The sequence below is a fragment of the Drosophila guanche genome, unplaced genomic scaffold, assembly GCF_900245975.1.
Source record: "Drosophila guanche unplaced genomic scaffold, DGUA_6, whole genome shotgun sequence".
Classification (NCBI taxonomy): Eukaryota; Metazoa; Arthropoda; class Insecta; order Diptera; family Drosophilidae; genus Drosophila; species Drosophila guanche.
The window spans coordinates 1-13,510 of record NW_022995770.1 but is presented as its reverse complement, the minus strand read 5'-3'; the positions used below and the strand labels follow the sequence as shown (position 1 = coordinate 13,510).

Sequence of the window (13,510 nt, the reverse complement as noted above, 5' to 3'; positions counted from 1 at the left end):
ATGGCATTTAGTGCATCATTTGGTGTGGTGCGGAGAGCACCACTGATGGAAAGAGTGGTCGTTCGTTGGACCTTTGCCAGTTGAGCGGTGATTGTCTTTTTTGACAGAGCCGGCCACCAACTGTGACTCCGTAGAGCAGTATTGGTTTGGCAACAGCTTGGTATATCCATTGGACTATACGTGGGTTCGTGCCCCATTTTAGTCCGGTGGCTTTTTTGCAGGTGTATAGGGCCATAGTGGCCTTCTTCACTCTTTCCAATTTAACTGTTTAGTGTTTAGGTTCCAATTTAACTTCCTGTCTATTACCAACCCAAGGTAACTGGCACTGTCGCTAAAGGTTAACCTACATTTGTTTAGTGTTGGGGGGTTGAGTGGCGGAGTTTTTTACTTGTTAGTGAATAGCACAAGTTCCGTTTTCGAGGCATTTACACCTTATCCGCACGATCTTGTGCATTCTGACAATCAAGCAAGTTTTGTGGTCATAAGATAACAGAGTGTTTGGGTGAATTTTCCCGTTAACATTAGGACCACGTCGTCTGCATATGCCACTACTTTGCAACCACCCCCCTCCAAGTCACATAGAATCTTATTGACTGTAATGTTCCATAGTAGGGGAGACAGGACACCTCCTTGCGGGGTGCCTCTGTTTATATACCTTGTCTGAGTGGACGAACCCATAGATGAAGTCACCGTCCTGCATGTGAGCAATTGATCGATGAGCATCACCAAGTGGCAGTCCACCCCCAGGTCAGTCATGGCCGCCGTAATGGCTCCTGACTCGACGTTGTTGAAGGCTCCCTCAATATCGATGGAGGCTGCTAGGGAGTATTCCTTAAGGTGTAGAGCTTTCTCTATACCTGAAATCACTTCATGTAGGAACGTTTCCGTGAATTTACCTAACCGGTATGCGTGTTGTGAGTCTGACAGCATCTGAGGGTTCATGATTGTCCCCAGATGTAGACCGACCATTGTTTCAAATGTTTTTAGGAGAAAGGAGGTCAGACTAATCGGTGTAAAGTCCTTTGCCGTCGAGTAGGAGGCTTTTCCCGCCTTCGGGATGAAGACAATTTCTGCCTTGGGCCATGCTTTAGGAATCTTTCCTACCTTTAGTATCTTTTTGAAGAAACATTGTAGCCAGCGGATAGGTTGGTCCCCCAGCTCTCTGAAGTTGAGCTGGCATCACCTTGTCTGGACCTGGCGATTTGAACGGTTTGAAGCTTTTCACCGCCCAACAAATGTTCCGTTTTGTGAGTAGGTGCGCCATCGATGTGGCTGGGCCTTTATCGGGGCGTTCCGGTGGTTCGATGGTTGTACACCCTGGAAAGTGGGTATCGAGTAGGATGTTTTGGGACTCCTTGCTGGAGTTGGTCCAATCACCATCTGTACTCTCGATGTATCGCACAGAGGTATTTGTTTTCGAAACGATATTGCGCAGCCTTGCGGCTTCTGCCGTTTCTTCGATTTCGGTACAGCATTTTTGCCAGGAGGCTCTTTTCGCTCTCCTAGTTTCTTTTTTGTAAAGGGCAAGGCTGGTCTTGTAGTCTGCCCATAGATCGTTCTCGTTGCTGTTTTTGGCTTTATTAAAATTAGGTCTGCAGCTTTTACGTCGGTCTTCGTATGGTCTTCCCCCACCAGGGGGGATTCTTTTTCCCTCTCGGTTTGATGGTGGGACACGCGGCCTTAAAGGCTTTATTACATGCCTCCGTGAATCTATTTACAAGATTGTTAAGGTCGTCTTGTGTATCAGGGCATTTTGATGCTGTTGGGGGAAGCAGTTCTTCCAGGGTTTTAGAATATGCCTCCCAGTTGTCTTTCCTGGGGTTTATATAACTATCAGCTATTGGCCATTCGAGAGATACTATCGTCTCTTTGTACCTATGGTAGAAGAAGGAAAGGAAAGTGCTCTTCTAGGACTCTCCAGCCCTTGATAAGGCCTAGTATGCTATGGTACACTAGGGTGAAGTCTATGACCTCCTGCCGGTTCTTCATAATAAAGGTGGGGTCATTTCCCTGATTAAAGAGAACCAGATTCGAGTTTAGGATGAAGCTGAAAAGTGACTCACCCCTTACATTTATGTCCGAGCTTCCACATTGGGTATGGTGGGCGTTGGCATCGCAACCTATCAGTAGGCCTGTGTTTGACCTCTCGCTGCCGCTGTTTATCTTGCGGACGTGGTCGCTGGGAGGGTCACATTGGTCGTGAGCCATAGGCTCATAGAGCTCTAGGCTAGCTGCTGTGTGTCGCCATCGCTAAAATTTTTGAGCAGAAAGATGTTTACGTGCTTTCTAGCTAAAATGCAGGTGCGATTTTTACCTTAATTGGGTGCTACAATCTGCTTATAGTCCTTCGTCGCTAATCCACAGACCTTGTCTCCAACCACCCAAGGCTCCTGGATTAGGAGTACGTCGACTCCGCTCGAATCCAAGCGGAGTAGGAGGGCAGCAGTTGTTGCTTTACAGTGGTGGAGATATATCTGAAGGAGCCTAAGAGGGATCCTTTCCTATCTCCACCACTGTATTGTCGGCGTCCGACTCCCCGAAGCTTTCGTTCCGGCACATTGCCTCGAACTCCAGCATCAGCTCCGACTCTAGGGAGTCACCTTCTTGGGTCAACTCCAGCTCGTTGTCGGGTACCTCGATCTCCGAGGCAACATCCTGCTCGACTGGGTTGTCGACAGGACGCACCCCGGCCGCTGAATCCGACTTGTACACCTGTACGGTGACAGAGCTGAACCCGAAGTTGAGCTCATTTTTGGCTGCCTCTATCGGGGCCAGCGACTCCTTGAGTTTTCGTGTTGCCCTGAAACCATCCCATGTCTTTCCAGACTGGAGGTGGGCCGGGGTCTTTGTCCAGGAGCTCGAAGCAGCGATCGGCCAATGCCATTTCCACCCACTTCCACTGGTTCCTCGGGATTTTTCCGCCCGCGCTGCCTTTGTCGACGACGCCTTTCAGCGTCATCTCCTTGGCAATCTGCGCAAAGGACACATTTGGCAATATCATGGGTCGCTTTGCAGCTGGTCCAGGCGTCTCTTGCGAGTGCTGCCTTTTTGGTTGCTGGGGCGGTCTATGCGGTTCCAGAGTAGAGTTCGGAAGCACTTCCGAGGCCCACTTTACCTTCTTCAGCCAGTATGTGCCCTGCACTCCTCTTTTCGGCGTATGTGAACCGTTTAGCTTCGGCGCTGGTCGATGGCCCAGCCTCCCCCTCTACTTTGCCAGAAGGTCGGGCAGCCGCAATGTTGCTTAGCTTCCTCTCCAAGGCGTCAGTATTGGGGGGTGCTGTGCCACCCACCCCAGCGGGCTCGCTCCCTCGCTGTCCACCGGGCAGGACTCTCCTGCTATCGAGCGGGTTAGGCCAGGCCTTTGGGCCGCTGCCTTTCCCTGCTTGGGATTGCTCCCTTCAGACGTTTGGGGAGTGTCTCTCTCATTTTTTATTTTTCTATTTTTTTTTGTTATTACTAAAATTTTAATTCATTCTGATCCCACGATATGCAGAGAAGGGGAACGGTCAGCCCGGGCAGAGATCCACGTTGCCCAGGTAAGGCATCATTAGAACAGGGGGCTGCCATTTCCTTGAGCTCTCCGTTCACGACTGGGCTAGTTGTTATACCGGGCCCCCAGCCAGACTGACTCTCGGCACGGGTCGAATGACATAGGTCGAATGTGGATAGGTGTTGTGTGGGGAAGGGAAGTGTGTGAGCTACTTATATGAGGCGGCACCACAACCGCATCGTCAGTGTTGCTATTTCGCGAACACCCGCTGGCTGTCCGGGGCTGTTTATTTTCGCTTATTCACAGGTGACCTACCTAAACAAAGTAGGCCGTTCGCCATCCGCAACCTGCAACCCGTCCAGTGGCCTTAGCTAGGCGCCCTTGAGCCACCTCACGCTCGTTGGATTCATGTGGTTATAATAATTGTCCAATCGGATCCCAATTTGGCGATATGTTAGATATGACAATTCCCTACGGAATGGCGTTTTTAGTTTTCTTTTAGCTTTAAAATTGTAGGTTTGGGAGGTTTTCGCCCTTTTGCGGGGGCGAGAGAACTAGCAGACAAACAAAGCCGACAGACGGACGGACAGACAGACATGGCTCTATCGACTCGGCTATTGATGCTCATCAAGAATATATATACTTTATGGGGTCGAAAACGCTTTCTTCTGTTCGTTACATACAACCGTTATTCCCCACAAATACAATATACCCTATATAATCTTCGAGTACCGGATATAAAAAGAAAAAAAAAAATTAGACGAGTTTGCGAAACTAAATACTAGTACAATACATTTGTTTATTTCATTATCATCCAAGAGTCGAGAAACGTGGCCCATGATGTTGCTCGTTTATCGATAACTCCTCTCTGGGATTAAAAAGAGTGATGACCAACTACGCTTTGTATCAGCTGCTCAAAATCGAAAATTCCCGTATAAAAGTTTAGCATTTGTTGCCAAATCATGCCCATGGCTTGTATTCTACGGTCTCGGTTTTTATCATTCAATCAACTTGGTTCCACTTTTAGCAATCAATCCACATATGTTTGTACATATGTTAGTACTTTGCCACTTTAAGAGGCGGCATCGGTAGTTGCAATATCGTCATACTATAAAATACCAAAATACATTCAACATTACGCAAATTTGTTCTCGCGATTTCTTCTGGTTTGGAAACAATAAATAACAACAACATTCCGTAGGGAATGACCATATCTATCAGATCACCAAATTGGGATCCGATTGGATCATTATTATGGCCACAATGAAGAAATTAATTTGCAGTGGCTACACCCACCCCGTCCGGCAGCATGTATTTGTTTTTTGCACATTCTCTCATTCACACTCTGCTTCCGCAATGTGCGGCCTCTGACATGTCTCTACCTCTGCAGTGTGCGGCTCTAGGGGAGGGGGCGAGCGAAAAGAGCGTGTTGGCGTGAGAAGTAATGTAGATGTAGTACCGGGTATAAAAGTTGTGACGCGTAAGACGCGTCTCAGACGTTCCTTCTCGTTTCTGTTAGTTTTAAATAATATTAACTTACTCTCTGCTTTAAAATTATTTTAATCCCAGGTGTTCAAGATCTATGGTAAACTGTTAAGCGTAGCCAAGATAACTTAGTATGTTTACAATTTATTTTTAAAAACATAGTTGCAATAATTCACTAGTTTGAATTTTTCCTACACAAAATCGCTTTAGTGCATGAACATTTCTGATTTTCATATTGATACAGTTTTGATAAGTCGGCTTTATGCCAGTCCCTTTATACATTTTGCATTTAACATGTTTTCTACACATGTAATCTACATCTACATCACTTCTCACACCAACACGCTATTTTAGCTCGTCCCCTCCCCAAGAGAATGTGCAAAAAAAAATTAATTCAATGGGTGAGTAACATCCGGATGGTAATTCGTCGTTGAAAGAGAAAAAATGCCTGGCAGCCTGTGGTCAGAGTTCGACGCCGACTCTCATTTCCTATGCATTCGGCAGTCGTCTGGCTAATTTGATTCAATCGCGTCCGTCGTAGAGGCTGTAGAGGGGAACCATCAGCTTAGAGTCGAAGATGGATGACCTCGAAATTATTTTTATAAACTCGCAACCTGAGACAACTATAGATCTGGACACCCAGGCCGACTCCGTTGACCTTTCGCTGATATTCGGAATTAAAACGCAAGAATATATAATGCAATGGAACGTCTTAAGTGATATTGTATGGGATGATAATCTCGATGACCTAATGGCAGCTGCTCCGATTGACGAAATTCAAACATTCAACTTCCCGGATGATGACAGTATATTCGATTTGGTCGATGATAATGACGAAGGGGACAGAAAAAGACTCGAGGAACTTCTTCGCGACAAAGATAATACCGAATTAATAGCTGCGGTAGAAAGAGCCTAGACATAACTTTAATAATATTCTTATTTATGTTTAATACAATTAATTGATGTATTTTTCTACACATAATAAATACAATATATTTTTAAAACAATATTTATTTTCAATGGGTATTTTTTTTTACTTTGATTTCACTCCACAGAGACTCATGGATGCGTTTCTTACTTGGTTTTTCTAAGGGAGAATTACACAAAAAGAATAAGTAGATTTTAGGTAGAATGCAGGTACTATTGAATGTATTTATTGGTTGAATTTCACATCATATTAAAACATCATGAATAGTAAAGTGAAATATACATATTTATTTTATTTCTTAATATTTCATTTATTGTGTAATTGTTTTAAATATTCGTTATGCTTTAATAAAACATGCATATTGAGGTCAAATCTAAGCCAAAACTTTATAGCGCCGGGACATAAGTAACATTGGTAAAATGATGATTTTGATTTTTGATAACTGAACTTATGAATTTTTAAATCGTGATGTTTCGGTCCATTGCGGGACCCAAAACTTCTTTTCATATAACACAACTCGCAACTTAGATACTAACGTATCTAAGGAGTTAGATGTTCTTATATAGGGTTTCGAGTTATGTGTGAGCATATGTAAAATGTAAAAAACCTAGCACACGGTCCATTTTTATATATATACTAGCTGACCCGGCGAACTTCGCACCGCCTAATAGTCAATGAATGTCGTGTTACTTTTTAGCTGAACTAATTTAGGCTTTGATGAACGTAAAACAATGATACAAAATAATCTGTTTATATAGATAGAAACAAAAAAGTACCAACTTGATAGCGCGTGATTTCATCGTTGGTATAGGATGTTTGGATACCTAAAACCGCCATGTCGCTCCCTTTCGTGACATATTTGCAAATGTATTTAATTGACTTTACCGAATTGCAATCACTTGGCATGCGCTCTAAAGCAGTCTTGAACAGCCTGACCAATGCATGATGTTCATGAAGCATTTGCTGTAGATCTTGGAGAATTGCTCTCTTCGTAGCTGTGTTGATCCCTTGACGCTTGTCAAGTTGTTCTTCCATATTGCAAGAATTTATGCTGTGCATCTTCTATAGGTTGCAATGATCCAATGCGATGGTAATAGGATTTTCATTCAAGCACTTTGTTGTAAACGACATTCTTTGTTTTTTGGTCAGGCTCAAGAACAAATAGAGCGGATGGTTTGCCGACACGTGAGCATGCCACGTACAATTGACCATGAGAAAAACATTCATTTTCTAGATTGAGGCCACAAATAGTCAAGGTTTGACCCTGTTCTTTGTTGATCGTCATGGCCAAGGCAAGACGAATCGGGAATTTAATTCGTTTAAATTCAAAGGGCATATAAGAACTTTCTCATCTTTAAATTTTCCTTTTAATATCGACGCGTGAATCACATTGCTCATCAGTTTTCTAATCAACGCGTTCCATTGCACAGTTTTGGTTGGTTTAAATTTCTAAACATGATGACAACCGAGCCAACTTTAAGTTTTAAATTGTGCGGTGGTAAACCAGGCACACCCAAGGAGTTTAAAAATTCAGTTGGATAATTAGTGGCTTCTTCTTCGTTTGTTGCACAGTCGATAGATTTGAATGAATATAGAGTACCTACGATTTGATTTTGAATTATAAGATTGAGGTCATCTACATCTTTATTTTTAGCGGCCAAAATTGCTCGCTCACTTAACCATTTCGTATTTTTGTGGTTATCAACGATTTCCGGGAATACGTTGTTGATAAGCTCGTCTTTTGATGATACGAAATTGCAAAAATTTGGAGGAAATGAAATCAAACCGCTCGATTTGTCAACAGGAACACGGCCATTACCGATAGTCAGCAATTGCTTCGAGAAATCATCAGCAAATAGATCGTTCAACAATGCAATCATATTTACAGACAGTTGAAGTTTCTTTACATATCGCCACAGATTTGATGCTTTGAGGCAAGCGTTTATTTCGTCTGCAGCAGTAGATCTTGGAATGACTGGTAGTGTTTGTCGGAAATCGCCAGATAATAAAATCATTGCACCACATTGCAAAACATCTCGAGTCATTGCGCATATCTTTTAATGTTCGGTCTAGTGCAATGTGCATTCGTCCCATATGATGATTTTTGATGCTACTAAAGCTTTGGTTTTTCGAAATGTTACATGTCGGTTGTTCAGTAGTTTGAAGGTTTAATGGCAATTTCAACGCAAAGTGAGTCGTACGGCATCCGTCTAACAATGTGGCCGCTATTCCAGAAGAAGCAATTGCTACCGCAATTTCGGATCTCGCACGTACAGTGGCCAAAATCAATGACATGAGGAATGTCTTCCCAGTTCCACCGGGGGCATCCAAAAAAAAATTAGCCGCCATTTCCATCATCAATTGCATTAATCAGTGTATCATAGACTTCCCTCTGCTTAGGATTCAACAGAGGTACATTCGTTTGAACTGATTGGATTAGTTCATGTGGATCATATTCATGTTCACGTTCCAATTGTCTATTAAATGCGTCATTCATTCCGCGATCTGGCGCTGGAATTCCTAACCTAAGTAACAAACTGCCGCACATGAGGTATTACATATCTTCGATCAAGAGCAAAGTCTGGTTATGGATCTCCTCATTCACCTCAAGATCGTAATTTCTTGAGCTGACGCGAATTCGATGTAAAATATCTTCGGACATGTTATCTTTGTATTTGTTCCACAGGTCACGTGGGTTTGATGGCAAGCATGTTGAAATGATGATAGCAAATAATGTGCGTATCTGACTTGGAGATGCAGAAATAATTGCTTCAGCGATTGTCGTGTCCCAATGAGAATCGTTTTCAAGCAAATTTAGCTCTTGACATGCTGCACGAAATGTGGGGCACACGATACCATTAAAGTTCGTAGTGATTCAAATGATGTTGGCCCTCGAACATGTACCAGCAACAACCGCAAATAGAAACATTCATCATTCTTCGGATAAACTGTGTAAATACGACCAAGAGCATCAGTAGAACGCATATCTGGATGACCAGGAACTGCATCGCCTTGCTTCCGACGTTGAAATTTCTTCGATGTAGCGTTCCAAGTGTAATAACGTGGCATTTCTAAGTAAAGCAATGTTCGTGCGAACGGATCGCTTTGACAAATCGCAAAGAAACTTGTCAGTGTTGTCGCTGGAGGTGTTTCGGCACGTTGAGCAGCATTCGACGCTGTGAAATATACTCTCTGACCGTTCTCTAGATGCACCCCAAATTTAAAACAGTGGGATTACGTTCGTGAATAGGGAATGCAAATATACGCCAAATTGCTTCATTGCAGTTCACATATCTCCAACTTGATAGCGCGTGATTACATCGTTGGTATTGGATATAACAAATAAATAAAACAAATATTACATTTTTTTTTACAATCTGTTTTTATACAATAAGTAAATTGTATAATTAATATTCAATTAACAGAAATAGCAGTTTTCCAATGAGCCCTGCTATTATATATAACATCTTTTTAGTTTGTTGGATTTATCTATCAGGGATATCGAGAATGTGGTATCTTTTCAGTCTTCTTACTGTTAGGCTATTGTCTAATAGACTTAAGGCTAAATTATTTTCGTGGTTGTGGCGTCTGTCGATGTATTTCTTACTAGTTTTCTTTATTTCTTCTTTAATGGTTGGAATATTCATATCTTTGTGGATGTTTGCATTAGATACGTAAAACGGAGCATTGACAATGTGTCGCAAAGTTTTTGATTGGTAACGCTAAAGTATCTCAATATTTGAGTTGCTAGCAGTTCCCCAAAGCTGTATAGCGTAGGTCCAAACAGGCTTCAGTATGGATTTGTAGAGGCGAATTTTGTTTTCCAAAGTGGTTTCTGATTTTCGACTTATCAGCCAGGTCATTTTTAGTGTTTTAAGTCTAAGTTGTTGACATTTTGCTTTAATGTGGTTTTTCCATGTTAATCTGCGGTCGAGATGCAAGCCGAGATACTTCACACAGGTACTTTGTGGAATTGGTGAGCCGTTAAGTGTAACATTTGGGCAGTTACCTGGCCTTAATGAAAACGTTATTTGGACGGATTTCAGGGAGTTTATTCTAATTTTCCATCGAAGGAACCAGTCTTCAATTAGGCTTAGCTCACTCTGCAGGAGTTCAGAAGCTTCATTTATAGATGTGCTTGTGGCTAAAACGGCAGTATCATCAGCATATGTTGCAACAGTGCAGTTGTTTGTAACTGGCATGTCGGCCGTATATAGGGTGTAGAGAATTATTCCCAATACGCTTCCTTGTGGGACGCCTGAGTTGATAAGAAGTAGTGATGAACTATCGGTTTTCTGCTGCACGTAAAAGCATCTTCTAGCAAGATATGATTTGATTAATAAATAGTACGGAGCAGGTAGCCATTTCTTTATCTTGTACAACAAACCTTTGTGCCAGACTCGATCGAACGCTTGTTGAATATCAAGAAATGCAGCAGTGCAGTATTTTTTGTTTTCAAATGCCGAAACTATATCATTAATAGCCCTGTGGCATTGCTCAGGGGTCCCGTGACCCCTCCTGAATCCGAATTGGTATTCAGGAATGATGGAAAGTTCGTCCAAAATTGGCAACATTCTCTTCAATAGTATTTTTTCAAACACTTTCGAGAAAATTGTCAACAGACTAATGGGACGGTATGATGTCAATTCCGTTTCTATTTTGTTTGGTTTTAGGATCATAACGATCTCTGCACATTTCCATTGACTTGGAAAGTGGTCTAGTCTGAGAATCGCGTTATATATAAGAGTGAGAAACCGAATGCATTTTGGTGGTAAACTTTTTAGGGTGATACCGTCTATTTTATCAGGGCCTGGTCAAGCATTTGATTTCTGTCACAACTTCTTCATATTTAATGCTTTTAATGGGCAAGCTCATTTGGCAGGGTGACTCAAGGAATTTTTCTACTTCAGTCTCTGTTGTATAATTATTTATGTATATTAATTATCGTTTGGCTGAAACACAGAGTGCAGATGTTGTGCAAATGCTTCCGCTTTTTCATTATTAGACCTACACCAAGTTCCGTTGTTTTTGCGAATATTTATTTTTCTTTTAGCTGGTTTCTTTAGGTATTTAGTCGCCCTCCATAGGTTGTATTCATTGTTGCTGGAATTAGGGTCTAAGTTTCTCAGATACGCAGCCAGAGATTCATTGCGTAAGTTCGACAGCAGTTGTCTAAGCTCAGATGCAGCCTTATTGTACAATCTTTTGTCAGCAGGGTAGTGAGTTTCTTGCCAGCGTTTTCGCAGATTCCTTTTATTTTGTATTTTTTGTCGAAGTTCGGTTGAAAGGTTCAATTGGTTTGGTTGTTGATGATTAAAACCATGATTCGTGTTTCTGTAGCTCGCATTATGAAATGTATTTGTGAAAAGCTCCACAGCATAGTCTATCTCCTCTCCTGTTTTTAACGAAATGTCCAGGCTTATAGCTGAGTCTAAATGGCTTTTAAATGCGTTAATGTCTGTAGAGGCTGTTATTACTTTATAGGGCTTTTCCAACATATGGGCTATTGTGCTGTAAGTTGCTATTATTGGAGAATGATCTGAGTTAAGGTCAAAGCTCTCCATTACTCGCATGTGTGATTGTGGGATTCCAGAGAATACTATGAAATCAATTAAATCTGTAATTTTTCGACTATCTGTGGGCACACCAGTTGACAAAGTAGTTATGTTATTGTTTCGTATGCATTTGTATAACTCCGATCCCTTCGGGTTAGTTAATCTGGATCCCAACCATGGATGTTTGGCATTGAAGTCGCCTCCCACGATAAACTTTGTTCCCAGTCCTTGGAAAAAGTTTTTAAAATCGAGTTATTTTATTGTGAATCTTGGTGGGAGATAAATCGCTGTTATTGATACATCTGCGTGCATACATTTTATCAAGAATTGCAACACCTCCATGATCTCTATCTGATGGATGGTCAGCTCTTACTGTGTCGTATCCAGTAACTTTAAAAAAAGATTTGCTAGTGAAGTGTGTTTCTGAAACAAGCATGACGTCAATGGCATTCGTTTTTAAAAATAAAGCTATTTCATTTACATGGTTGGAAAGCCCATTGTCATTCCATATCCCTAAGTTTAGATTTATTTGCATAACTTATTAACAAGTAACATTATCATGTTAAGTAATTTATTGGTAAGTTGAGATTGTTTTTCTAGAAGCTGTTCTATTCTTTCTAGAGACTTGTTCGAGGTACTATTTCCTGCAGCAACTTGAGCGTATGATTGGTAATCTTTGGGTTGTTGGGTCGAATTATTAAACGGAGCAAATGATTGATATGTACCATGGTCATTTTTATTATTGTCATCTTTGGTGTTTCTCTGGTGGTTGCGTCCGCTTACTAATTTTTTTTATATAAGATCCTGATAGACCAGCAGCATGATCTTCGTTGCAGTTGGCACATTTTTCTGGTTGCTCTTTATCTTTTGGGCAAACGTTGCTGGGATGGTTAAGAGAGCATTTCACACATCTGTGAGTTTTGGCACAATATGACTTTGTGTGTCCAAATTCCTGGCAACGATAACACTGATCGATTTCTTTGGTTTTACGGGGTGGTTCTATATTAACAACTGCGTTACCAATGAGTTTACCTTTGTATATGTCTAAGTTCTTATTGTTGGGCTCAATGTCTAAGTAGAACAAATTCAATGGCTCTTTGGTTACACGACTTTTAATATTACTAATGTTTCTAACAGCGTGACACTTAACGAGATAAAACCACCGATTGGATACACCAAGGTTGAAGATCTATGTACAGGATTTACGTACAAGACCAATGGATGTAAACTTAAAAAAACATCATTTGGAACAAAGGTAAGTCCTTTATTTAAGTGATAAGGACAATGAGCCGCTTTGGATATTTTTACCTAAAAGTTATGTGACTAAATTTTTCACAGAAACACCCTTTAGATGCTAAAGGAGCATGGAATTTCACATCTTATATATAAAGAAAAGAGATGACTAGATATAGCACTCCCCTTTTCCAATTTGTATGTAAAGAATAAATTAAGAATTCAAGGGATTGCCTCTCTTATACATAAGAGAAAAGAGACAACTAGATATTTATGTACATAAAACATAAGAAAACAGGTTAAAACATAAATACATTTGGGAGTTAGAAAGAGATAAATGGTATAGACGGTATATGGTAAATGGTATAGCAATTCGAAGAGATGATTTTCGATAAGCATTTGAAAATCGTGGAAAACCTCATGGTTATTTTGGAGGATCTGGAGGAAAAGGAGCTCAAATACTCAAGTTCGGGTTTTACTATAAGCTGTGCCCCTGGAGCGACGACGATGCTACCGATGGACCTGAGACATGCCTTTGACATACGTCACCGGCAAAGACAACCCAAGCTATAGACCTCATGCTTAAATATTATTGATTAAATAACAGAATAAATCCCACTAAAAAAAAAACAATTTTTACTTGAAAATATAAATGCGTTGTTTTTTTATTTTTACTTTTAAACAAATTTTTTAAACATTTTCATTATAAGCTTATCATTATAATTAAAGTCGCTTTTCTTAAATTGCTTAAAATAAAATTAAGGCTTTTTTTTTGCTTTTAAAAATTCCATATAGGATACAGTAATGACCACATGTACT

At 41.0% G+C, this 13,510-nt stretch overlaps 1 protein-coding gene across 2 annotated transcripts in view; it reads left to right on the top strand.

Annotated features, from left to right (window-relative positions):
- Window positions 1–12,883, top strand: part of LOC117591287 (thrombospondin type-1 domain-containing protein 7A) — a 178,337-nt gene extending 165,454 nt beyond the window's left edge. The window contains exons 5-6 of one of the 2 annotated variants that reach the window (XM_034284487.1): window positions 12,596–12,713; window positions 12,797–12,883. In XM_034284487.1, coding sequence (XP_034140378.1) covers window positions 12,596–12,713; window positions 12,797–12,847 — 169 coding nt within the window. In that variant the 3' untranslated portion in view covers window positions 12,848–12,883. The remainder of the gene's footprint in view (window positions 1–12,595; window positions 12,714–12,796) is intronic. The other variant, XM_034284486.1, reaches the window with a different exon arrangement.
- The last annotated feature ends 627 nt before the right edge of the window (window positions 12,884–13,510 follow it).